This window comes from Asterias amurensis, chromosome 14, assembly GCF_032118995.1.
Source record: "Asterias amurensis chromosome 14, ASM3211899v1".
Taxonomy (NCBI): Eukaryota; Metazoa; Echinodermata; class Asteroidea; order Forcipulatida; family Asteriidae; genus Asterias; species Asterias amurensis.
In genome coordinates this window covers 18,160,507-18,188,040 of record NC_092661.1, presented here as the reverse complement: position 1 = coordinate 18,188,040, position 27,534 = coordinate 18,160,507, and the positions used below count along the sequence as shown (strand labels likewise).

The 27,534-nt window shown below is 36.9% G+C and overlaps 1 protein-coding gene and 2 long non-coding RNA genes across 3 annotated transcripts in view; 1 reads left to right on the top strand and 2 right to left on the bottom strand.

The window, feature by feature from the left end:
• The first annotated feature begins 330 nt into the window (after positions 1 to 330).
• On the top strand, positions 331 to 5,582 carry LOC139947217 (uncharacterized). The gene is made up of 4 exons (XR_011787333.1): positions 331 to 413; positions 1,193 to 1,254; positions 1,716 to 1,762; positions 5,506 to 5,582. It is a non-coding gene; the product is annotated as an uncharacterized lncRNA (long non-coding RNA).
• A 1,562-nt stretch (positions 5,583 to 7,144) lies between these two features.
• LOC139947383 (uncharacterized) lies at positions 7,145 to 13,716 on the bottom strand. The gene is made up of 4 exons (XR_011787349.1): positions 13,551 to 13,716; positions 10,755 to 10,822; positions 10,054 to 10,135; positions 7,145 to 9,315 (listed from the first exon to the last, which is right to left on the bottom strand). It is a non-coding gene; the product is annotated as an uncharacterized lncRNA (long non-coding RNA).
• Positions 13,717 to 14,341: 625 nt separating this feature from the next.
• The window catches only part of LOC139947381 (uncharacterized), a 41,094-nt gene continuing 27,901 nt past the window's right edge, over positions 14,342 to 27,534 (bottom strand). The window contains exons 26-37 of the mRNA XM_071945287.1: positions 26,892 to 27,077; positions 25,925 to 26,040; positions 25,083 to 25,260; positions 24,128 to 24,369; positions 23,469 to 23,591; positions 23,077 to 23,254; positions 22,127 to 22,402; positions 21,029 to 21,188; positions 20,272 to 20,435; positions 19,356 to 19,523; positions 18,245 to 18,515; positions 14,342 to 17,570 (exon numbers count right to left, since the gene is read on the bottom strand). Coding sequence (XP_071801388.1) covers positions 17,368 to 17,570; positions 18,245 to 18,515; positions 19,356 to 19,523; positions 20,272 to 20,435; positions 21,029 to 21,188; positions 22,127 to 22,402; positions 23,077 to 23,254; positions 23,469 to 23,591; positions 24,128 to 24,369; positions 25,083 to 25,260; positions 25,925 to 26,040; positions 26,892 to 27,077 — 2,265 coding nt within the window. The 3' untranslated portion in view covers positions 14,342 to 17,367. The remainder of the gene's footprint in view (positions 17,571 to 18,244; positions 18,516 to 19,355; positions 19,524 to 20,271; positions 20,436 to 21,028; positions 21,189 to 22,126; positions 22,403 to 23,076; positions 23,255 to 23,468; positions 23,592 to 24,127; positions 24,370 to 25,082; positions 25,261 to 25,924; positions 26,041 to 26,891; positions 27,078 to 27,534) is intronic.

Genomic DNA, 27,534 nt, shown 5'->3' with positions numbered 1-27,534 from the left:
ATAATTTATGCTGATTTCTTCTTTTTTCAGTTTAGTAGAAAACCGGGAAACAACTTATGCAGAGTTTTGTTTTCAGGAAGCCTTACCTGACAATAAAGTTCTATGTCTGGTATTTCACTGCCTAAACTGCTAAAAGTGGTATTCTTGAAATAAGAAAAACATCTTATTTTGAGAAAATATTTCTTGTGTCACTCCCTAGAAAAAGCAGTGTATAATTATCTCTGTGTGGAAAGAAACTCTTCATGAATTTGAATCTCTTTGTCTCACAGACAGTGCAATTGTTTAGAGAGAGAATAAGGTAGTCATAATTCTATTTGTATAATCTTTTATAGATAATGCAACTTGGTCTGAATGGCAAAGCATCACATTCTGAGGAGCTGGAATTACAGATAGATACAGTCTACTGATCAAAGGTAAAACAACTTTTCATTGTAAGAAAACAACCAGGCATTACATTGGAAGTGTCACTGCTCATCAAATTACTTGACTTAATGCGCCTTATTTTTGACCGTGCGAGTGGGCGCTATACATAGTATTTTTATCACTTCCAGGGGTAAACGCGCCCGCCCTGCACAGATTAATAGGCGTCCTGTCACTTTTGTTGCGCCCTAGTTTCAATTTGCTTTAGAGTTGGATTATAACGGCTCCTTTAAAAGTCTTATTGTCTGTGATGGTTTAGATGTCTGTGGTGGTAATGTGTTCCAATCTTTAACAACATTTTTGGGTATGAATGAATATACCCCCAGAAGTGATTGAGAGCGCCCTCACGCGTTAAAAAAATGGCCCATTGACCAGTCTAGACACCCTTATCTCTCATGTCTTAAATCCTGCCAGTATTTATCTCCCTCACAGTGGAATTTTGTTAAACACCTTAAAACAGGGTCGCAGTAATTGCAACCGTCTCTTGTGCTAACACTCGGATGGAATATTTCTGCAATTCAGCCATTCCTATGAAACTAGCAACCAGATTTGCCAAATTTGAACAATAAAAAGGACAATATTTATGTTAAAGACCTGGGATTGTGATATGAATCAATTTACAGCTTGCAGAAAGCAAGGGAAAGACAAGGTCACTTAGATAAAAATTACCTGGACATTTGATTGTTGATAATTCAACACATGGACTACAAACTTTTAGCTTTTTGTGTGGGTATTATTTTTCATAAGTAACACTATGTTCATTGCACTTCAGAAATACCTTGTTGGAAATGTTAACCAATCAAAGAATATCAGCCCTGCTTCAGATTGCAAGAGGTAAGACTTGAATTAAAACATCATTTAAGGCTTTGAATTTTGTTTTTGATAGCCTAAAGCTCATAAAATAAATATCTTTAAAAGGCTTTTAATTTTGGTTGAGGATACTGAGCTATGTAAGATTTGCTTGACAAATAATTAGGATTTTTTTCTAAGCTTAATCTCTTTGGCGGGGAGATTGGCACAGGTTTATTAATTTTGTGGACAAATTAAAAAGGACACAGCTGACATACTTTTATTGAACTCAAATATTTTTCATTTTGACAAATCATAACAAAATTAACCTTTAAAATTTTATTTTTTAAGTGCAACCCTTGTCATTTTATTAGTTTTTTTTAATTAGCCAAAAAAAAAAATAATAATTATTTTAAGGTTGAGATTAACTCTGCCTTTCAAAAATTTCCTGAGTTCTGTGAGGCCTGATATTAATAAATTATGTCCATCTGGTTTGTTTTCTTCAGAAAGCTGATCGCCTGACTATTGTTGACTCAAATCATCTCAAGAGCTGGTAAGACTAATGTTATCAGGGGGTTGGTCATCCATAATTGTCAGTGTTGTTATAGTAGTACATGGAACACAAAAGGACAGGGCCACAATGTATTTACAAACCATTTTGTTCTAGAACATTTATATAAATAAATGTCTGAAAATGTTTTGAAAGGTGTTGACTTGGGTGGTCTGAACAAATCTAGTTCAGACTAGTTCTATACTACTTATACAATTTTGAAAATTTAATAAAATACCAGTTTGTTATATAAAATAGTTGTAGTATAATGAAAACACTTTCAAAATGGTAAGCAGACCCCCAAAATAGCATTTTGAAAAATAGCAGCAATCTCCATTTTTATCACTATGGACTATAGGGACGGTATTTAGGCATGCGGGACAGAAAATTTCATTTTTCTGCAATAATAAGTATTACCGCAATTACATGCCTAAATGTATCCATTATCACATCTACTTAAAGGCATTGGACACTATTGGTAATTACTCATTATAATTATTAGCATAAAACCTTACTTGGTAACGAGTAATGGAGAGCTGTTGATAGTATAAAACATTGTGAGAAATGGCTCCCTCTGAAGGAACAGAATTTTTGAGAAAGAAGTATTTTTCCACAAATTTGATTTCGAGACCTCGAAATCAATCTAAAAGTACACAACTCTGTGTGACAAGGGCGTTTTTTTCATTCATTATCATCTCGCAACTTCGACGACCAATTGAGCTCAAACTTGCTCAGGTTTGTTATTTTATGCATGTTGAGATACACCAAGTGGGAAGACTGGTCTTTGACAATTACGAAAGGTGTCCAGTGTCTTTAAGAGGACCTTTATTTATCACTCATTGCAATTTTAATTTGTTTAATATGTTTGTAAAATAAACAACCATACTTTTTCTTATATATGTACCTGGTGTCAAAGTCTACTAGAATAGTTTAGCTGCCTGTGTCCATGGTCAACTTGTCTAGAACTACAGTATCTAATTATATTAAGCTGAGGTACTATAAATACAAACTCTAAGCCTACCCCTACCCCCATCCTATGTCCAAGCGTCTCACTTATTCCCTTTTGAACTGAGTGAGTAAAATTTACCAATTACTAAGTTCCCCTAACCCTTAGAAAACACTACCTAGTCCACATCCAAGTACAAACTTCCCCTTAGAAGACACTACCCAAAACCCCATCCAATATCCAGTCACTTCATCCCATTACTTACTATTGAACTGAATGAGTGAAATTTACCAAGTACAAACTTCCCCTTAGAAGACACTACCCAAACCCCATCCAATGTCCAGTCACTTCATCCCATTACTTACTATTGAGCTGAATGAGTGAAATTTACCAAGTACAAACTTCCCCTTAGAAGACACTACCCAAACCTCATCCAATGTCCAGTCACTTCATCCCATTACTTACTATTGAGCTGAATGAGTGAAATTTACCAAGTACAAACTTCCCCTTAGAAGACACTACCCAAACCTCATCCAATGTCCAGTCACTTCATCCCATTACTTACTATTGAGCTGAATGAGTGAAATTTACCAAGTACAAACTTCCCCTTAGAAGACACTACCCAAACCCCATCCAATATCCAGTCATCTTATCCCATTACTTACTATTGAGCTGAATGAGTGAAATTTAACAAGTACAAACTTCCCCATAGAAGACACTACCTAGTCCCCATCCAAAGTCTGCAGTCTTTTCACCCTGTTGGTTACCTTGAAATTTACAAACTACAAACTTCCCCCATAGGCCTTACAGTGTCTAGTCTCAATACCTAATAATTATACTCCTGTGCCTGCTGTATACTTAATGCACTGAGCCAAGTGTGAAAAAATGTTTAAGTACAAATTTATTCTTTATATATTAGAATCGAACACATTTTAACGGGGGGACCCGATTGCTCAACTGGTTAGACCATGCGTTAGGAAGCGACTAACCCCGGTTCAAATCCTGTGCGTGTACGCCGAACCTGAGGTCCGTGCTTAGGAAACTAGAATAAGAAAAAGAAAAACCTACTTTTGCTAAAATTTGCATTTTAAAAATAAATTTGTTTTTATTAAAAAAGGCCAGAGTTACACACTGTGGGAATTGAACCCAGGACCATAGCGCCCGGAGTCACTGAGTCCTTCCACTGGACCACCAACTCCTCTTAAGAAACTTGCATCTGACGTTAATTAAAACCCTTAGAATGGACACAGGCAATGAAAAAGAAAAGGAACAGAGTGGGAATCGAACCCAGGACCACAGCATCTGGAGTAAGTGAGTCCTTCCACTGGACCACAAACTCCTCTTAAGAAACTTGCATCTGACGTTAATTAAAACCCTTAGAATGGACACAGGTAATGAAAAAGAAAAGGAACAGAGTGGGAATTGAACCCAGGACCATAGCGCCCAGAGTCACTGAGTCCTTCCACTGGACCACAAACTCCTCTTAAGTAACTTTCATCTGACATCAATTAAAACCCTTAAAATGGACACAGGCAATGAAAAAGAAAAGGAACAGAGTGGGAATTGAACCCAGGACCACAGCATCTGGAGTCACTGAGTCCTTCCACTGGACCACAAACTCCTCTTAAGAAACTTGCATCTGACATTAATTAAAACCCTTAGAATGGACACATGCACTGAAAAGAAAAAGAAAACACAAGGGGAAATGAACCCAGGACCATAGTGCCTAAAGTCAATGAGTCCTTCCACTGGACCACCAACTCTTCTTAAGAACTTGCATCTGACGTTTATTAAAACCCTTAGAATGGACAAAGTCAATGAAAAAGAAAAAGTTACTTGGTAAAATCACACAGTGGGAATTGAACCCAAGACCATAGCATCTGGAGTCAATGAGTCCTTCCACTGGACCACCAACTCTTCTTAAGAAACTTGCATCTGACGTTTATTAAAACCCTTAGAATGGACAAAGTCAATGAAAAAGAAAAAGTTACTTTGTAAAATCACACAGTGGGAATTGAACCCAAGACCATAGCATCTGGAGTCAATGAGTCCTTCCACTGGACCACCAACTCTTCTTAAGAAACTTGCATCTTCATTTATTAAAATCCTTCGAATAGACACAGGCAATGAAAAAGAAAAAGTTTGTATATACTCAGCGCCTCGAGTACCTTGTTTGGTAGATACGTGTGCTATATGAGACTTTGATGTTATTATTATTATTAACGGAAAAGCAAAGAGCCACAGTCACAATTTATTTTAATACTCAGCACCTCCAACTCTTCTTTATTAGCTAATATCGTCTGCCTGTGTGAACCCCAGGTGTAAGAAAATTAACCATTAGGCAATACAGCATAAATAACACATGATGTGAGTTGACCCCACAACCCAGGATAATATCGACAATCATGAGCTTCATTCCACTCAACCACCAACTATTTTTCTTGTTCTTTGGTTTTAATTTCAATCAATCATTAGAATGTTCAAAGGAAATCTTAAAACTGTACACAGTAGGAATTGAACCCTTGGGACCAAAGTGGGTCTTTCAATTAGAATCTGCTTCAGTTATTATTTAAAGTGCTTTCAGATTCTGTTATTCTGGTTTGTGGGATAGTTGTAGCAGTACTTGTTTGTGTGTTCAGGTCATAGATTGACACATTTACAGCAGGCTGTAAGCATGTACTCCCATGGTAAGCAGGAACATGACATTGGGTTTTGCTGTGAGTGACATGTATTACGTTATTATTCAGAATCAGAATTAACCTGGTATTCATTTTTCTTGTATTTTTGTCTGCTGTTACAGAAACCCACTCATGAAACCATGTTGAGCATTGATTAACTGGACATCAATCTGTAAAGCAATCCTAGAGAACGCAGCCTTGTCAACACAGTGGTAAGCACCACATATGCAGCTTCTAAGGAATACTTGTCTTGGAGTAATTGAAGCTAATTGAATTTAGGTGATACTAAACCTGTTTGTGGGGAAACATTTTGCTAAAATGTTTGGTTACAAAAACTTTTAGTTAACAATAACTTGTATTGTTGGATTCAGCATTTTTGAACCGTTCTGTTATATTTTTTGCCAAAGTTGGACCTTTTTGAGCCAAGAATTGGAGCAAAAAAACTGCAAGGGGATAAACTTGTTCTTTTGAGTGATTTCGGACCATTCTATTTTTGGGCCACATTTTAAAAATGGGCCTTTTTGAGCCAAGATTTTGAGCGAAAAAAACTGCAAGGGCCAAAACTTGTTCTTTTGAGTGATTTCGGACCATTCTATTTTTGGCCAAAATTTTAAAAATGGGCCTTTTTGAGTCAAGATTTTGAGTGAAAAAAAACTGCAAGGGGTTAAACTTGTTCTTTTGAGTGATTTCGGACCACTCTAGTTTGGGGTCAAATTTTAAAAATGGGCCTTTTTGTGCCAAGATTTTGAGCGAAAAAAACTGCAAGGGGTTAAACTTGTTCTTTCGAGTGATTTCGGACCATTCTATTTTTGGGGCCAAATTTTAAAAACGGGCTTTTTTGAGCCAAGATTTTGTGCAAAAAAAACTGCAAGGGGTTAAACTTGTTCTTTTGAGTGATTTCGGACCATTCTATTTTTGGCCACAATTTTAAAAATGGGCCTTTTTGAGCCAAGATTTTGAGTGAAAAAAACTGCAAGGGGTTAAACTTGTTCTTTTGAGTGATTTCGGACCACTCTAGTTTGGGGTCAAATTTTAAAAATGGGCCTTTTTGTGCCAAGATTTTGAGTGAAAAAAACTGCAAGGGGTTAAACTTGTTCTTTCGAGTGATTTGGGACCATTCTATTTTTGGCCCAAATTTTAAAAATGGGCCTTTTTGAGCCAAGATTTTGAGCGAAAAAAACTGCAAGGGGTTAAACTTGTTCTTTCGAGTGATTTCGGACCATTCTATTTTTGGGGCAAAATTTTTAAAAATGGGCCTTTTTGAGCCAAGATTTTGAGCGAAAAAAACTGCAAGGGGTTAAACTTGTTCTTTTGAGTGATTTCGGACCACTCTAGTTTGGGGTCAAATTTTAAAAATGGGCCTTTTTGTGCCAAGATTTTGAGTGAAAAAAACTGCAAGGGGTTAAACTTGTTCTTTTGAGTGATTTCTCGGACCACTCTAGTTTGGGGTCAAATTTTAAAAATGGGCCTTTTTGAGCCAAGATTTTGTGCGAAAAAAACTGCAAGGGGTTAAACTTGTTCTTTCGACTGATTTGGGACCATTCTATTTTTGGCCCAAATTTTAAAAATGGGCCTTTTTGAGCGAAGATTTTGAGTGAAAAAAACTGCAAGGGGTTAAACTTGTTCTTTTGAGTGATTTCGGACCATTCTATTTTTGGGGCCAAATTTTAAAAATGGGCCTTTTTGAGCCAAGATTTTGAGCGAAAAAAACTGCAAGGGGTTAAACTTGTTCTTTCGAGTGATTTCGGACCATTTTTTTTTTGGCCCAAATTTTAAAAATGGGCCTTTTTGAGCCAAGATTTTGAGTGAAAAAAACTGCAAGGGGTTAAACTTGTTCTTTTGAGTGATTTCGGACCACTCTAGTTTGGGGTCAAATTTTAAAAATGGGCCTTTTTGAGCCAAGATTTTGAGTGAAAAAAACTGCAAGGGGTTAAACTTGTTCTTTCGACTGATTTGGGACCATTCTATTTTTGGCCCAAATTTTAAAAATGGGCCTTTTTGAGCCAAGATTTTGAGTGAAAAAAACTGCAAGGGGTTAAACTTGTTCTTTTGAGTGATTTCGGACCATTCTATTTTTGGGGCCAAATTTTAAAAACGGGCCTTTTTGAGCCAAGATTTTGAGCGAAAAAAACTGCAAGGGGTTAAACTTGTTCTTTCGAGTGATTTCGGACCATTCTATTTTTGGCCCAAATTTTAAAAATGGGCCTTTTTGAGCCAAGATTTTGAGTGAAAAAAACTGCAAGGGGTTTAACTTGTTCTTTCGAGTGATTCGGACCATTCTATTTTTGGCCCAAATTTTAAAAAAGGGCCTTTTTGAGCCAAGATTTTGAGTGAAAAAAACTGCAAGGGGTTAAACTTGTTCTTTTGAGTGATTTCGGACCATTCTATTTTTGGCCCAAATTTTAAAAATGGGCCTTTTTGTGCCAAGATTTTGAGCGAAAAAAACTGCAAGGGGTTAAACTTGTTCTTTTGAGTGATTTTGGACCACTCTAGTTTGGGGTCAAATTTTAAAAATGGGCCTTTTTGAGCAAAAATTTTTAGTGAAAAAAACCGCAAGGGGTTAAACTTGTTCTTCCTTTTGAGTGATTTCGGACCATTCTATTTTTGGCCCAAAATTTAAAAATGGGCCTTTTTGAGCAAACATTTTGGCATTTATCTATTTCATAAATTAAGGATTTTTTTATTAACTAGTAATTTTGTACTATTACTTCAAATACAAACTCGGACACAAATAAACAAAGTTCTGTTTAATTTAATCTGTATTAATTGTGATTTATTCTGCATCCACTCTTTTCAACATTAACTGTAAATCTGATCATTAAATAAACAAGAAACATAGGAACAAAATAATGTTTAGTGTTGTCCTGATTGTGTGTATAAATTTCCTAATTTTATTCTGGTAAGGTTAGTCTTAGCACCAGCCCCATCACATACTCAGAGATCGTCAAGGTCATTGCGCCTCCATTTCGGAAGAGTTTAGTCAGCCACCCCAATTACTATGGCCCAATTTCATAGAGCTGCTAAGCACGCAAAATTGCTTAGCATAAAATTTCCTCCTTGATAAAAACAGGATTACCAACCAATTTTCTTTTTGTTGCTTATTGCTTATTTACTGGTATTCAGCTGTTGTTTGCTTATCCTGAAAATCACGTAGAAATTTGGTTGGTAACCCTGTTTTTATCAAGGAAGAAATTTTTTGCTTAGCAAATTTTGTGCTTAGCAGCTCTATGAAATTGGACCCAGGGCAGTCCTCTACTCCTCACTTTACAGGGACTATTTCCGTTTGCCATTTGTGGTAATATGCCAGAACCATCTCCCTAAGGAGAGCCTGATGCACCTTTAAAGGGACACGTTGCCTTGGATTGGGCAAGTTGGTCTATGAAAAGTATAATATAATGATTCACACAAATATGCCTCGAAATTGAATGGTTTTCCTTATACATCGTGAATTTAACACGACACGCCATTTTGTGGAGTCAAGGTTTTGACTTTTGACTCTATAATGGCCGACCTTGTCAGTTTGCAAGTTAAAAGGAAAAACCACGCAATTTCGAGGCATATTTGAGTGGATCATAACTTTTAAAAACTCTTTCTAATCATAACAATTTCATAACAATACAAACTTTTTTAAACGCTTTAACTCGACCAAACCAAGGCAACATGTTCCTTTAAGATCAACAACATGTTGTGACCCTAGCAGGAAGTACAAGTTCCACATGGCTTGGTCTCATGTGTCCAAGCTCCTTCAAAGTTAGGAATTGCCTTTTTCTTTATCGCTCGTTACCCATGGATGTTTTGATTGATTTCCCATCGGTATTTCACTTTGTCTTAACTATTAAACACTCATCTTCTGCATAAAAGACTACTTTTGATATGGGCGTTGGAACTCTTATTCTAGGTAGATGGGTGATCTCACTGGAATCCGTACCACACTGCAGGAAAACACACAAAAATACACATGAATACATGTTCTTGAGGACAAGGACTTATCTGAATGACACATATCAGTTATATTGAGTGCCTCCAAAATTTGGATCGAAAATTGCAAAAAATACAAGGGGTAGGGCTGGCTTCGGTTCTGCAATTTAATCAAACTTTTTGTTAATTAAAAAAAAAAGCCCCATTGGATAGGCCCGAGTTCAGCATTTTAATCAAATTTTGGTCGAAAAGTTTGGGTAAGATTGAACAAAAATCACAAGGAGTAACTCAAATATTTAAACCAAATTGGTAGAATTTGTAAACCATAATTGAGTCAAAAATTGTCAATTTCTCCGAGTGGTTCACAGAGAGTTTTGTCACCACTAAAATGTTCTTTCTTGGGAATTATATGCCAAGATCAATCTTCCACGTAACGGGGATCTAAACATCCAACAGTGAACCGTTAACCAGTGTGGTATGGGGCTAGTTGCCTAAAATTGGATTTGGGTAACACTGTTGATATTTGACGTAAATTAAACCGAACAAGAAGTGTAAAGAAAATCCTGAAAATATGAAACAAATATGGATTCAAAGCCTATCAGTATTTGAAGTTTTATTTTAGCCAATTGTACCAGTTGTTAAACAATACTTGATTTTAAGCATAAAGACCATAAGAATCACAAAATGTGAAGTTAAGAACAAACTCTGCTCCTTGGCTTAACATTAAACACTTGGGCCTTTCTTGAACATACCTTTTAAACGATGGCTTTTGAGATGGGCACTGGAACTCATCCTTGGAAGATGGGTGATTTCACCGAAAGCCAACAAACCATACTGCAGGAAAACACAAAACTATACACATGGATACATGTACTCCATGACAACAGTAAGTATCAAACTTGGGTCAATTTAAACAAAAATTTACCACTGGTAGACCTTAACTCAGCATTTTATTGAAAACAGCACAAGACTAGAGGAGAGTCCAGCATTTTAATCAAATTTTCAAAGGGTAGGCTTGTCGAAACAAGTGGGTACTTGAGATGAGCAGGATGCTACACACACCACACATCACATCTTACAAAGGGCAAGCAAGTCCAGCATTTTAATAAAATTTGGGTAAAACATTTTAATTAAACTTAAGTCTATGTTTAGTTATACAATTATTAACAAAATCACAAGTCCAGCATTTTTTTAATCACTTTTGGGGAAAAATTAAAAAAAAACAATGGGTAAGTCCAATATTTTAATTAAATTTGTAAATTTTTTATTCATCAATTCAAATGTTCTACCTTATCTTGATTCAAAGCATATCAGTATTTAACGTTTTATTTTAGCCAATTGTACTAATTGTTAAACCTTATTTGATTCTTAGCATAAAGACCACCAGAATCACAAAATTTGTGACACTACAGAATAATCGCTGCACCTGTCTTAACACTTATCTTGTACATACCTTTTAAAAGATTACTTTTGAGATGGGAGCTGGAACTCTTATTGGTTATCACTGGAAGCTGTACCATACTGCAGGAAAACATAATAAATAGACAACATTAATTATCTGAAATAAATGAAACAGTTTCATTGGGTGCCTCCAAAATGTGAATAAAAATTGCAAAACTAAACAAGTTTGGGTCAAAATCTGAAAACAATACAAGGGATATAAGTCTGGCGTTTTTATCAGACTTGGGTCATTGTTTGGGTCTAAAATTGAGTCGGTTGTAAAATCTTTGAAAAATAATGAAGTTTCTTATATGACTGATTGATTACAGAGGTAAACTTACAATTTCTGATTAAAGATGAGAGATTAGTGAAATGTTGACACTTGTCAAACTTAGAAAAATAAAAAAGTAAACAAAATTCCCGATGTACCGACCTTATTTAAGAAATTGCTATAGACCAGAGCGAGCACGTTCCCCACCCCCCCCCCCAGGTGTTCCCCTCGAAAAGGGAAATGCATTTTTGGTACAAACCAAATGTGTCCTGAATAGATCTCAATCTGCGAAAAAATCATAACCTGCATCGTAACCATCCAATTAAAGCATTCATGACCCCCCCCCACACAGACTCATTTCCCTAGCCCCCCCCCCCCTTTTGGAGCAATGCCTCCCCCCCACGAGACCCGAGCATGATCAGTTAAGTACGAATTGAATTAATTAGGTACGCGTTGACCTGTTGTTTCCGTCTATCGTAGACTTGACTCAAGTCCCAATCCCGTGCCACCGCCAGAAAACTACTGCTTTGTGATGCTCTGCATTCCCAAACCTGTTCCGCACGCGGGACAGGGACTTGACGATGTCGCAGTAGCCTGATATGTAAATGTATTCATATATGAATATGTAGCAGATGCGTGTTACGTGTTGACCAATCAAACGAACTCAAAAAGAAGACTATTTCATTTGTTATTTTTGTGGGTTAAGTACTTAGTTGACGATTGAAATAAATTTTTAAATAACCAATTAATTATAAAAAAGAAAGCACTAAATGTTCATTGAATTTAAGTTGATACGTTGTAACATACGTTAGGGTCGGTTTGGTTAATTTGAATTTTGGGAAGTGCAATTCAACGACTTACATGTATAAATACCGACACCCCCCTGCCTGCTGATGAGTTTGCCCGCCCCACGTCTAGACGCGTGCCTTACAATGTCTTGCACTGTAACTGTGATGTAGCAGAGGGATAACTTTCCGTATGGCGCCACCACTTTTTCACTCATTTTTACAAAAAGGGATATATCAATCAGGTAAATTAGATACTATATTATTTTATTTTGAATGAAAAAGTGGTGGCGCCATACGGAAACTTTTCCTTACAGAGTATAATGAATATTTTACCGGCTGGGCAGCGCTTCCACGCTCCCATTGGTTTTGTACATCTCCCCATTTGGGTGGGGAGATTTTCCAATAACGACGTGCAGAGTAAGAAACGACCTCGTTAAGTCCCATTCTCGTGACCACAATTTGTTGGCGAGCGCGCACTGTACTGTATGCTACGGTTTGTTTGATAGTAAGTTGCCATGATATGCTTAGGGACCTCTCACACGAGAATGGGACTTGAATCAAGTCTACGTCTATCGCTTATCAGTGTTACAAAAGGGCTGCAAGAAAAATTACCGTTCACTTGGTGCTGTGCACTATACTATGGTTTCTACTCAATGGCATAAATAAATAATGCGTACATGTACGTTACGGTTGGTTAGGTCATAGAGCAAAGACCTTTGGTCCTTACTCTATGGCTAGGTCGACACATTGCATTAGTTACACTTGCACTTTTGTGTAACAGCATATGATGTAGGGAGGTCGACGGAAAGGCTTCAATCGTGATTTATATCTGTTTGTACACGAAAAGTGCTTGTGAAAATTCACCCAAAGCAAATGACATCATTTAAGTGCGAATTTTGATGTACAAAATCATCTGTGGTTAGCTGAAGACATTTAGTTTCACAATTAAGCAGTTTTTTCTCGATTGATTGGAATTTTAAACGAAAAACACAGAGTTGAAAATAAGAAAATTAGCGCGTAACAGAGAGCCCATTTTTGGTCGCGGGAAAACTCAATCGATTTTGTGTCGAAAATGTTTTTTTTTTTTTTAAGTGAGCCCTCTTGTGGCCTTGATAGCCTAAGGTCACGTGGGATATGTTGATATTTGAGTAGAGAAAGGTCTGAGGAATTGATAGGTTCCAAAGTTGATAGAAATTGATTGATATTTTATACTGTTTTGATATCGTTCATTTTATTTTGTTACAAAAAGTTGAGGTTTTACACATAAATTTACATCAAAAAACCTCAATTTCTTTGCTTAGGTAGCTGCTCATAGCTGCGCATTTAAGATTTAGAGGAGGGGGTCCTGACAGATATTTTGGCAGACTATGGACTTACGTGTATTGAAGCTGTCCATATGGGGACATTTGTTTGACAATTGATATGATTTTGAGAATGGTCTGACAGACAAAAACCAAGTACAAAAATACATTAAAATATAATATTTCCGCAACCTTTTAAAATAAATGATTGATTTTACTACAATAGATTACGTTTGAGATAACCTTTCTTATAGTACCAAACTTGTTTTTTTTTTCGTTAACAAACTGGAAAACGATATGACCATGGAGGAATAAATTACCATGATATGACAATGATGGGCAGACGTTTGGAAAAGGTGACAATTTCAAAACACCCTTTTGGTAGATAACTCATTTTCCAGACTGAACTAATTTGTAGTTCTACACAAAATGGATGCATGAAAACTTACCTTTCATTGTTGTTTCGTCAGTTTTGAGGTACATTTATTATTTTGCATGATGCTTTTTGATATTTCTGACGAAGATTTGGACACGACTCGTGGTTGTACAGAAGATTCAGAAAGGCCGCGTACGCACATGTCCTGCTACCAGATGCCCCGACTCTCATGGTTATAACGCATGGAAAATTAGGGGAGAGGTTATTGGCACCAGACTAAGACCGGCAAGCCTCAAGCTACATTTTGTTGTCAATTTCGTGTTGGCCAATCACATTGGTGTATTGTCGAAAGGGGCAGGACGTCAGAAAAATGAGAACAAGTGATTGGCCAGGGTGCACAAAGTTTTGCATATCGTAAACAAACAGTAACACCATTGGATTACCAGGGGGTAGAAAATCCCTTGTGCGCGCCGTTGAATTGCCAGGGCACTCTCCTACCTAAAACTATAAGCTATGCAGTGTGTTCATCAAACACAATTATGTACATTGTACATGTAATTGTAACTTTTTTTAAGTTTAGGATTCAAACTAGCCTCTTGTTACCACTTACCAGGCACACATTCACCCTATTAAATTGAGGAAAAGGCTGCTTTTAATGTAGTAGGACCTATATCAAAATGGTTCACATACTCTTTTAGGACCATGGGTGATTAGTGAAGCTAAATCAGTATAATTTTAAGTTAATTAGAAAACAATTGTTCTTCAAATAAACATTTAGTGTTGTGTCACTTGACTTAAAGGCACTGGACACGTTTGGTAATTGTTGAAGACCAGTAATCTCACTTGGTGTATCTCAACATATGCACAAAATAACAAACCATGTGAACATTCGAGCTCAATTGGTCGTCGAAGATGTGCGATAAAATTGGAAGAAAAAAAAACACCCTTGTAATACAAGATTGTGTGCTTTCAGATGCTTGATTTCGGGACCTCAAAATCGAATTCTGAGGTCTCATAATCAAATTCGTGGAAAATTATTTCTTTCTCGAAACACGTTACTTCTGAGGGAGCCGTTTCTCACAATGTTTTATGCTATCAGCAGCTCTACATTGCTCGTTACCAAGTAAGTTTTTGTGCTAACAATTATTTTGAGTAATTACCAATTGTGTCCGCTCCCTTTAACGCTCTATACTGCTTGGTAATTTAACCCCAAACATGAAGGGTGCAACAAAACATCTTGAACTTAAAACAAATTAACTGCATGTATGAACCTACCAAACAAAACACTTGCTTTTTGTTCTGATTTAGCACAAGACAGTTAGCACCTTTAATTTCTCACCAAGGATAAAAGTGGTCATATTTACAAGGCATGATTTACACTCCAACTATATTACATGATTAGACTAGCTACTCAAATTACATGTACATGTACATATACATGGAGAGTATTTAGTTCCACAATATCTGTTTTGACATTAATTTGGAAAGAAATAGCTAACAAAGGAAAAAAATAGCTGTTGCAAATTTCTAAAAACCAACCAAAATGATATGTGACACAAATGGGATTAAATGCAGAATGTGATAGAACATTTCAACCCTACATGATGCTACTGAACTTTATAAATGAAATTTACTCTAGTTTATAGTAATCCACAATAGCACACAGAGGACTGGCAGCTGAGCATTGTATCGTGCACATGGATAATAAATATTAAATATTCTGCAATGTTTTGTCAATCATTGCAGCATTCTCTCAATATTCTTACATAGTTGCGCAGTCAGTATTAGATAAACCAGCAACCCAGTTATCATGCATTGATAAATGTACATGTAGTAAATTTAGGACCAGACAAGCTGTCTTCAGCTCCCCATAGAAAAGCACTCATCAATAGTGATATCTCTTTTGCTCAAAATACCCAACAAACAAACATTCCACAACTAATGCCATCTACACATCATCGACACACCAAATGGCACAAGTAGTATAGTTAGGACAAGTACATACGAGTATGTTTTAATGCAATTTGGCACACTTGTCTGAGATCCGGGTTCTTAGCATTAGTGCGGAGTGCTATAGACCACATGCATATGACAAAACAAGCCTAAAACCAGCCCCCCTCACCGAGGTCATTGAAGAGCTATTGAGTCATGTGTACATTGTAGCACTTACGGGCCGGTCACACAGGCCCCAATAATGAGAACGAAAATGATGATAAAAATGCATGACCTCGATTAGTTGAATGAGCGTGGATTCTGCATGGAGCATTTCAACCAATCGAGGACGTGCATTTTTATCGTTTTCTTTCTTGTTATCAGGGCCTGTGTGACCGGGCCTTTACACTTGTGCATGTTTTCATTGTTTGACCTGAATGATGGCAGGCCAAAGGTGGTCTATTAACCTCTGACCTTTTTCTTCTACCAGAGCTATCTCTATGAGCATCTCATCATAAATAATCATCTTTACCTATATTGTTACTTACAACAATATGAAATATTTCACAACAGTTTATAAGTAGAATATATTGAACACCAAGCATTAACTACACCAACTTCCCCAAAATATATCAATTGGTCGTATTATACACACATATAAGTAAAGATATTTGTGCAGAAAAACGTCCATCAGAAAAATTTATTTCTAACACAATGATTCCTGACTATAAGGTATTAACTCAACTCCATACAAGTTAGACTTAATCAAAGTAAGCACAACTGTTCAACCCTTGCTCTATGGTCGTACCTCTGAAATCTATGCAAGCAAATATTTTGAAGTTCATACTACTAGAGTTTCAAGCACACTTTTGAGAATGTGGCACACAGGCTTACAATATTAAGCAATCCAATGTATACTCCAAGATTGTGTACACCATGATGTTGCAATGCAAATGAAAAGTTCACTTATTCAAATCTGGTTGAGAAAAAAAAATTGTTTTTAGTTGTGTCATAATTGTTATGTATCAATTGGTAAATATTAACGCATCAAAATTAATCAAGGTTAATCCTTTAGTGATAGGTGAAATATTTATGTTTAATATACAGTCAAGAAAATGTACATGAGACAATATACAAAGAAATTACCAATACCACTGATATCATAATATTAAATGGCTAACATGGTTTAGCACAAAGTACATGTACAAGACAAAAACACTGTTTCTGTACTTTGTTTACCCTCAGATAAAGATTTCTAATTATAGACAACCAGAAAATGACGTGTATGTGATGTGACATGGGGTACTCTGAATACTTGTTGGTCTTTTTTCTTCACATGGAAAACCAGACAAAAACTGTCAGTTTAGTTTAAGATAAATGGTCAAATCACTCACACACAATATTTGCTTACATTTGCTAAGGCAGAAAGCTCTCAAAGGGAAATAATGATCACATATTCAACATGTTCAAATGTAGAACAAGACAATTACAATTTATTTATAAAATGAAAATATTAATTATTGCCAACAATGCGTTTATTTTGTATCCTTCATCTCAAGATCCTTTAAACAATTAGTTGTGCCTTTTCAAGGTGGATTCCTTCAGTTGATAAAACATTTTTATGAGAAAAAAAATAATTTTTTGGCCGGAGTATAAATTTGTTTACAAACAGTCAACCATCAATGATTTAAAAGTATGTTTCCATGACCTTTGGCCTTTTCAATTCTAAAAATATACAATTTACAACAACAAGGACTAGGCCTATGCTGTTTGACAGAAAAAAAAACTTAACAAAATCTCAAAACCAAACAGATTTTTCTTTTTTGTGACCATAACTGTATGATTTTCCTTATACATTTGCACGAACCCCCCCCCCCTCAAACCCCATTCTGTAACATTCCTTTAATAGGAAACATAATCTGACCTAGTCTGTACCCCCTAGAGGTACACACACCCCTTCAAGCGACACATTCAACAACCTGCTGCTGGTTTTTGATTCCCGCTCCAGACTTGGGCTTACCAATTTTTACACCAGGGGTGAACACCACCCCTCCGGGTCCAGCGAGGGAGGTGTGACCCATCAGATCCAAATCGACCTCACGAGCAGCTTGCCGGCCCTCATTGATTGCATGGACGACAAGGGACTGACCACGGTGACAATCTGACAAATGGATGAGGAAAAAAAATATATATGAATTTGTTCATAAAATTATAACCTCCTTATAGCAACACTTTTATTCCTGACTCTATCAATTTTTTGAACTTACAGAAATGTACAAAAATATATTTTGTTATTCATAGTTTTTTGTTAAAAGAGCATAATGGCAACTTTGTCCATAGTATTTGTCCTCTAATTAGAAATAAATAACATAAAAACATTTAGCTTTCATTGTTTTACCTTTGCATGCTTTAAAAACACTGGAGACTATTGGTAATTGTCAAAGACCAGTCTTCTCACTTGGTGTACCTCAACATATGCTTACAATAACAAACTTGTGAAAATTTGAGCTCAATCGGTCGTCGAAGTTGCGAGACAACAATGAAAGAAAAAACACCCTTGTCACAAGGAGTTGTGTGCTTTCAGATGCTTGATTTCAAGACCTCAAGTTCTAAATCTGAGGTCTCGAAATCAAATTCGTGGAAAATTACTTCTTTCTCGAAAACTACGCCACTTCAAAGGGAGCCGTTTCTCACAATGTTTTATACTACCAACCTCTCCCCATTACTCGTTACCAAGTAAGGTTTTATGCTAATAATTATTTTGAGTAATTACCAATAGTGTCCACTGCCTTTAAAGAGAAAAGGGTAGCTTCAATAACATAAAATCAATCTTACCTCCAGCTGTATAAATCCGTGGGCTACTGGTCCTATATTTGCCAGGTTGTGATGCAATATTGGCTCTTGGGTCCTGATCCAGACCAAGCTGAGTGACGATCCTGTCTTCAGGTCCAAGGAAACCCATGGCTAAGAAAACCAAGTCTGCTTTAAATGTCTTTTCTGAGCCTGGAATCTTCTCCATGGAATAGCGGCCAGTTGAGTCACGTTTCCATTCCACTTGGCAGGTACGGATGCCAGAGACATTACCATTGCCATCATCAAGAAATTCCTACACAACATGGAAAGTGAAATCAGTGAGTTTCATTGGACTTAAAAACAACAAGAGCTTATCTATGTCATAGCTTCTTTAAAGGCACAGGACACGCTTCGTAATTAATAATAATAATAATAATAATAATAATAATAATAATAATAATAATAATAATAATAATAATAATAATAAGACTTGTAATGCGCACATATCCACCCTGCTGGGTGTTCAAGGCGCAGTAAACCAAAACAAAACAAAACAAAAACACAACACAAAGAAAAACAGACACAACAAAATTAGTCATTGAAAACCTGTGACATAAGATAAGTTTTGAGAAGAGACTTGAATTTTGCGGTACAAAGACAAGATTGAAGATTAAGTGGTAGAGAGTTCCAGATGCGTGGCGCGGCTACAGAAAAAGACCTGTCACCCCATGAGTGTCGAGACTTGGGTTCAATGAGGAGAAGCAAATTTGGTCATCAAACTTGCAAGAGAATAATGAAAGAAAAAATTCCTTCGTTGCATTACTTTGTGTGCTTTCAGATGCATAATAAAAGGCTTCAGCTGAAGTCTTTTATTATTTGAGTGAGATTATTACCTTTCTCAAAAACTAAGTTACTTCAGAGGGAGCCGTTTCTCACAATGTTTTGTACAATCAACAGCTCTCCATTGTGCGTTACCACGTAAGTTTTAATGCTAACAATTATTATGAGTAATTTTAAGTGTCTATTGCCTTTATATGAAGTAAGACAAAGTTCCTACATTCACCTTGATTTCTGGAGGTTAAACTATTTTGCGTTTGCAACCACTCTGGCCATGATAACTGATAACAGTTTTGAAAGTGAAAAACTTTCTTACCTCACTAAGAATATCAAAGTTCCTTGGGTCATGTCCGTGTTTGAGCTTCACCTCATCATGACCATAATCAAACCTCAGAACACGAGGCCATGTTGGCCAAGGGTTGCTCTTGGCCCTTGTGGGCGGTGGCTCGGAGAGTATCTCAAAAGTAGTTATACTTCTTGCATTCTGAGGACAGAAATATGCACATCAAAATAAATGTTGACTTAAAGCCATTGGACACTTTCGGAACAGTAAAAAAAATAATAAATCACAGATTTACAAATAACCTACAGGGTTTACAGCAGGTAATGGTGAAAGACCTCTCTTGAAATATTATTCCATGAAACGCTTTACTTTTTGAGAAAACATTAAACAATTATCAATTCTCGATATCGAGAATTACGGATTTATTTTAAACACATGTCATGACACGGAGAAACGTGTGTAAACAAGGGTGGGTTTTCCCATTATTTTCTCCCTACTCCGATGACCGATTGAGCCTTTTTTTCACAGGTTTGTTATTTTATATATAAGTTGTGATACACGTAGTGTGGGCCTTTGGAAAATACTGTTTACCGAAAGTCACCAATGGCTTTAAAAGACTTGTTTTGAAAGAAATACATGTATACCAAATTAAAAAAAAGAACCTCTTTATCAAAAAGTATATGTACATTTAAGCATAGTTTTGGGAGAAATGAATTCATTCCAATAATCATGTTCCAATGAACAAAATAACCAAGGGACTTGTGAAGATTTAAAATTGTATGTTCATTTTTTGTTGAAACTGTTTTTGAATAGTTACTTATTTTAATTTGATCGTCATCTCACAGAATTAAAAGCAATCCAAGTGGAAATCCACATTTTGGTGTGCACACATAGCAAAACGACTTGACGATGAAACTAATTCGGTACTAAACCTTTGAGGGTAGCTTACCATACGCAGTGAGGTTCCTATGCAGTCAACGCCAGTGTCACCTCCCCCTATGATGATAATATCCTTGTCTTTGGCATCTAAGAAGACATTATCGTTGCCCATCTGACGCTTCTGCCATGCCCCTAAGAAATCCATGGCAAAGTGGATTCCATCAAGATTGCGACCTGATCAAAATGACAACAAGAAACATTTATGATGTGCCAATATTCTGAGGTGGAGAAATGTTTATGGCAGTGTTGGCTAAGATTGTGTATTATGACACCTACATGTACATTTATGTAGCACCTCAAAGGAATTTACAAGGTGTTGTGGTGCATTCTGCTGCCATCCATGCAAGAAACATAGGAACAAACCATGTCTCTATTTAGGATAAATCTAACTGTGTTCTTTATTTGTCTAGCAAGCCGCAAACAAACACAAATGCCAAAACTGAAACTTGAACCCACACTCTGCTGATCAGAAACACCAGAGCTTGAGTTCGACTCCCCAATGACAGTAAGAACTTCTGAAACATGTAGGTCTTAAAATTACAGAAAACATTGCCAGGATCTTTTCACTTTTTTAGAATCCCATTTATTTTCTGTTCAAGAAAGAATTGTGAGGCAGACCAAGATCGTCTTTGATTCCCAAATGTTTGCCAACCTCCAACAACAAATCTGAAAAAGCCATCACTCAACAATACAGTAAACTTTAATTAATAAAAACAAAGTGCTAAAGATATATCTTTTATGGCCCATTATTTTGAAAATGTTATTACCTTTGATGGGTAGATCTCTAGGACGCGTTGATCCCGTACAGAGCAGCAACGCATCATGATTTTCCAGTAGCTGTTTTGGGCTAACTGTGTCCCCCACATTTGCATTAGTGACAAACACGACACCTTCATCACGCATTAGATCAACACGACGCTGTACAACCTGATGCATCAAACAGACATTTGTGAACCTTTAATAGGGATACGAGTCACTGCTAGAAAAGCAAGTCGTAACCTGGAATCCAGATCTTAGAAGGTACTTTGAAGTAATGGCATTTTAAATTTTCAATAACCCCCTTGAGTTGTAAATTTTTAAAGGAGCAGGAACAGTATGCTAAATAAGTAGATCAGCGAGTTTGATACATTTTATCTGAAGAGAAACAAGGAATTTGTTCTCCTTTATTTAAACTTCAGTTCAATAAGTACAAGTGGTCTTTCTTTCTGAAAAGGCAAGCGCATTTAGCAAGTTGCTACACACACAATTCCAATAAACAGTTTTCCTGATTATCATGTTTAGAACTCCATAATACTGTAATATTAAAACCAGAGTTGCGAAAGACACTTCACAGACTGAATGTGTCTCTTAGATGTAGGTTAAAGGGAAAACTCATAATAAGACCTCAACCAACAATTTCTTTGGATCCAAATAAACATTTTGTACCCAAGAAGGTCTTATGAGTGTAATCTGATTGATCATAGCATACAAACAAATATTTATCACCATCAAAGTTGTATACCCATTTCAGACAGGCGTTACAGAGTCGCGCAAAACCAAATTCTATTATCATTAATGAGCATTTATAGCGCGCCATCTATCTAGAAAACTAATCTGAGGCGTAAGAACATGAAAAGTTTGACATATGAAACATTCAAAGCACTCAAAGTCAAAAGATTGACTTTCGCAGTCGTTCGGAATATTAGAGTTGCTCCTAATCTACTTGGCGCGTCTGAAACGGGTGTTACAATCTGATGAACACCCCCATACAAAATTTGACGTCTGCAACCGCTAAGCGCTTGAAGTCAAAAGATTGACTTTTGCAGTTGGTTTGGCGCATCTCTAGTCACCTATCTGAAACAGGTGTTTCAATCTGATGAACTTACCGCTTTACTGAGTTTCATTGATGGAATCCCATACATCAACAATCCACCAATCCGATCACTTCTCTCATACACTGTCACAAGGTGACCAGCTTTATTAAGCTGAGCTGCTGCTGCAAGGCCAGCTGGTCCGCTCCCAACCACAGCAACTATCTTCCCAGTGCGGAACGCTGGTGGACGAGGCTTCATCCATCCTTGCTCAAACGCATGGTCAATAATGGCATTCTCAATGTTCTTGATTGTTACTGCAGGTGCATTGATACCCAAGACGCAGGCTCCCTGATATATGGAAATATAAAAAAGATAAAACACAAATAAAAAATGTGAAAGCCTTTCAATTGACATTAAAGCTCAGTTTATACTTCCTGCGAATGCGAAGCGAATTTTAACGTTTTCAAAGCAAATGTTTCACAGGATGTTTCACAGTAAAACTGTTGCAAATTGTTCGTTGTGAATTTGTCAAAGTATGAACTGGGCTTTATTCTTTTAAAATACAAGTTATCAAACATATATTTGCAAAGCCAAGTCGAAATGACAGCTTTGGCAGTGGCTGTGGCCGAATTGCTGAAAAACCTTATTCTTCATATTGTCGTTGCTGCCAACAGTATTACTCATATCTAAAGATGTGGACTTAAATTTAATTGAATGTTTAGTTACAAGCCTCTTTGATAGTTTTTTGTTATGCAAGTCACCACAAGGTGTGGGCTACAATTATTTTGTCCAGAGGCCGTTGCCACCTACTCCTAGTGAAAGAGGATGACCCCTTTTACAGTCCCAAGCCTGGTCGGCAGAGCAGAAAGCACTACCTCCCCAATTTTACGTAGCCTGTGTCATGACCGAGATTCGAACCCACACTCTGCTGATCAAAACATAAAGAGCTTTAATCCGGTGCTCTTAACCACTCGGACATGACACGCCAGAGAATCTTACATATGTTATGATAGTAATCCTACCTCACATGGTGCAGGGCAACACCTTCCAGTAAACTCAGGAAAGTTATTGGTGACCTCTAACCTCTCCAGGGCATCCCTCCATTGACCTTTGAATATGAGGTCATTCCAAGATGGGATGATATTACCAAGTGGGCAGCCTGTATGCCCCTGGCAGAAGGGGGTGCCACAGTCCATACACCTACAAAAGATAATACATGTAGTGGTACACTTTGATGAATAACAATTTTTCCGCAGAAGGGTCAAGTTGTTGGGTGGATGAACTTAAAGACAACGAACACTATTGGTAATTGTCAAGGAACTCACAGTTATGTTAGAAAGATAGGTAAGACCAGAGCAAATCCTTTAGTAAACTCTTGTATGTTTAAAGCAATGATACACGGTGAGTTATATACCTTGCTGCCTGAGTGCGAAGTTCCTTCCTGACTCCTTTATGATCATAAATCTCATTCCAGTCTTTCATACGAACAGACACCTTCCGATATTGCTGATTGTTCCTCTTGTATTTCACAAATCCCCTGAAAACAAATATTAATGGAAATAGGTTTAAATCCTGTCAAATCTGGTCAGTTTGTAGTTGCTTACTCAATAGTCTAGACCGGATTTCAAAAACAATAACTTCGAGCGACATTTTTGAGTAAAAGTTGATAACAAACCTTGTTTACCTAATTTGCGGGTGCTGATCCCGAAAATGATGGATATGAAGGCTAATTTTTACTCAGTGTTCCTGAAAATAAAAATTTTATAAAAAGCACAGAAAACCTAGCCGACAACAGTACTTTACATGCAAAAACAGTCAGGTTCTGCTTTATTTCCATTTAGATGTTGTCAGGATTCCATAGAAGCCACCCTTTCAGTAGAGCCCTTTTTTTAAATCTGGGGTGGATTTCACAAAGAGTTAAGACTAGTCTTATCTCGAGTAAGGATGAGTTACTCGTCCTAACTTAGGACTAGCCATACGTTGTTATTAGTCCTAACTCTTTCGACATCTGGTATAGACTAACTGCTAAATTTTTTCCCATTCCATGAAGAGTAGAAGGGGATAAAGTCCTACCTTGTTTTGTCCAGAATCTTGTCCATGTTCCTTTTATCCACTTCAGCATCAGGTACAGCATCTTCAATGTCAATCACTTTGGGTTCTGTCTTCCCATTGGTTGGTTTCCCTTCATTCAACTCAATTGGGTCAGTTTGATTGGTGAATCCATTGGGAACCACTTGGTCTGATGACTCCATCTGCTTGGCAAGGGTTTCTTCTTTGATCTTGATCAGGGCCCGTCTGTACTCATTGGGGAAGACCTAAATGCAACATTTGAAGAAAAGTAACACTTTTTATATGGTTTGTTTTTCAAATATCTGTAGTTTTTATACCGCAAACAAAGTCTAAGAGATGTGGTAATGAATAAATACAAAGTACACCATTGGTTTTTGCAACCATTCAATTGTTTTCATAGTATATAATTGTGGATATGTACCTAATAGATGTTACCTGTGAAAACTTCAAATCAAAAGGTAATATTTTTGAGATATTGACATAAATCTGGTTTCATCCACACATCAAGTAAAATCCGTAAAAGGTATACAAAATCTGATCCTAAATAAAACTTATCTCAGGGATCAATTTCACAAAGAGCTAAAATTGATCACAACTACAAATCAGTCTTAGTTGCATAGTGAAGTGTGAAATCACAATGCAAATCACTATAGTGATACTGAAAATTTGTCTTATGATGGACTTTATTGCTTTGTGAAATCAGGCCCAGATTGATGTTTTTCTGAGAACACAATCTCTAGAAGAGAATCATTTCTCAAAATGTTATACTTTATCGACAACTGCAGTTCTTCTTACAAATAAGTTTTTAGTATGCGATTACTGATGGTAAACCCTACCTTCCATAGAAGACAATGTAAGCCACTCCAAAAATGTGCAAAACAATCAGGTCTTACTGAAGCTGACATAACACTCTGCAAATATTTCTTAGACCAAATCCGAAATAGGGAAGAAAACTTACCTTTACAAAATATTTCACTTCTTCCTCCCAGTTTGCGAGTATTCTTGAGGCAACCTCAGACCCCGTCAATTCAACAAAGTTCTTGAGTTGCTCCTTAATGAATGTAACATCAATGGTCTTGCAGACAGGTCGGAGCGTTACTGATTCCTTGTTGCACAGAACGGGAAAGTTTCCCGATCTACAGAAAATGGAAAAAAAAAACCCTTTAAAAAAGAAGCATTTCTTGACCAAAGCTTTTTAGCCGTGTGTTCAAAACACCTTCAGGTGTGTGAGAAAAACTAGCATAATATCTGGGCCCAATTTCATAAAGTCGGTAAGCAGAAAATACCGCTTTACAAATTTCTTTGCAAAAATTGAGTGGGGCACCAGTCACAGCAATGTAAACTAAATGTTATTTTGAATGGTAAGCAATACTCTTCTGTGCTTAGCAAGTTTTTGTGCTTACAGGCTTTATAAAGTTGGGCCCTGATCTGTTCTGCTTAAAGGAACACATTGCCTTGGATCGGTCGAGTTGGTCTTTGAAAAGCGTTGAGCCGTTTCTTATGAAATGCATATGGTTTTAAAGTAGAATATAATAATCCAAACAAGCATGCCTCGAAATTGTACAGTTTTTTGCCCAGCATAGCACACAGGTTCTGGAATTCACTCCCAGGAAACCTCGGAGAAAAACACAACATCTCCCTTTTCAGCAGCAACTGAAGACACGCCTGTTCACACTTGCTTTCCCTTCCATTTGAGAGTTCCCTCTTGTTCCATCTTGACCAGCGCCTTTGAGTTTCTACAGATTAAAGTACGCCTTTACAAATGCTGTGTTATTATTATTAAAAACGGTTGAAATTTACCTATCCAAGACATAAGCAATACCTCCAGACATGCCAGCAGCAAAGTTACATCCAGTGGGTCCAAGAATGATGGCCCGCCCACCCGTCATGTATTCACAACCATGGTTACCAACACCCTACACATAAACAAACAAACAAATAAACCAATGATAGATGTTAAATTTGCATCGGGGATAAAAATATTCATTTTGGTTTTACCCATATAAACCGATGTGTGTTAGCACTGTATACTCAGTACTTTCCCCAGAGTTCTGTGAAAACAAAAAAACACAGGCATATTACTCGGGTGGGATTTGAACCCACGATCTTTGCAATTGTAGAGCAGTGTCATACCAAATAGACCACCAATGATACATTTAATTACGCTGACTAAATACTCATATCAATAACTACTCATTATTAATCAACCAATAACTTTACCTAATAAAGCTAAATAAAATTGAACAATTGAACAAATCATGCTTGTTTAGATGCAAGTTAACCGTTGTTACCAACTGAAATGTCATCATCTAAAGACATTGGACACTATTGGTAATTGTCAAAGACCAGCCTTCTCACTTGGTGTATCTCAACATATGCATAAAATAACAAACCTGTGAAAATTTGAGCTCAATTGGCCGTCAAAGTTGCAATATAATAACGAAAGAAAAAAGCACCCTTGTCACACGAAGCTGTGTGCTTTTAGATGGTTGATTTTGAGACCTCAAATTCTAAATTTAAGGTCTCGAAATCAAATTCGTGGAAAATTACTTCTTTCTCGATAACTACATGAATGTCACTTCAGAGGGAGCTGTTTCTCACAATGTTTTACACTGTCAACCTCTCCCTGTTAAGGTTTTATGCTAATTATTTTGAGTAATTACCAACAGTTTCCACTGCCTTTAATGTCATGATAAAAATGGCTACAGCACAGTTAAAGTAAAAACATTGTGAATTAAATTGGTTGAAGTAATGATATGTCCCTTACTTCACACACAGCAGTAGCTCCAGAGTTGCGTACACAGAATCTCTCAGCAGCTACACCTCTAAAGTAAGCCGTCCCCCTAGTAGCTCCATACAGACACACATTGCCTACGATGATGTTATCTTCCGTTTTGAAGTCCGAGGGTAAATCTTTGGGTGGATAGACGATAACTGTGCCTCCTGATAGACCCTTCAGAGGATTCAATCACAGAAGTGCAGCAGATTTAGTTATAATTTGTTTTATTCTTACTAAATCTGCGCCTTAAAAACCCAGCAGGGTGGATATGTGCGCACTACTATTTATTATCATAGTATTATTATTAATTATTATTCATTCATAAATACCTAAGACAGTTTTGCTATTCCTATTGGTGGAGAGCGCGTTACGTGGGGGTGTTTAAACCTTTGATAATGACCAGTAACAAATGTTGAAACATGCGACACGTGAGCTTGCACCTGTGCTTATAAGACAGTTTCTTCATTTCTATTGGTCGAAAGCAACGGCCGGGACAGTTGTGCCACATTAAGCGATACGCGCGACGCGCACAGCAATCTCCTTATAAGGAGTTGTTTACCCGAGGGCCTTACCTTTTCATAGCTGGAGGGGTGTTGAGTTGAAAGAAATCATTGAAGAATTATAATTTTTG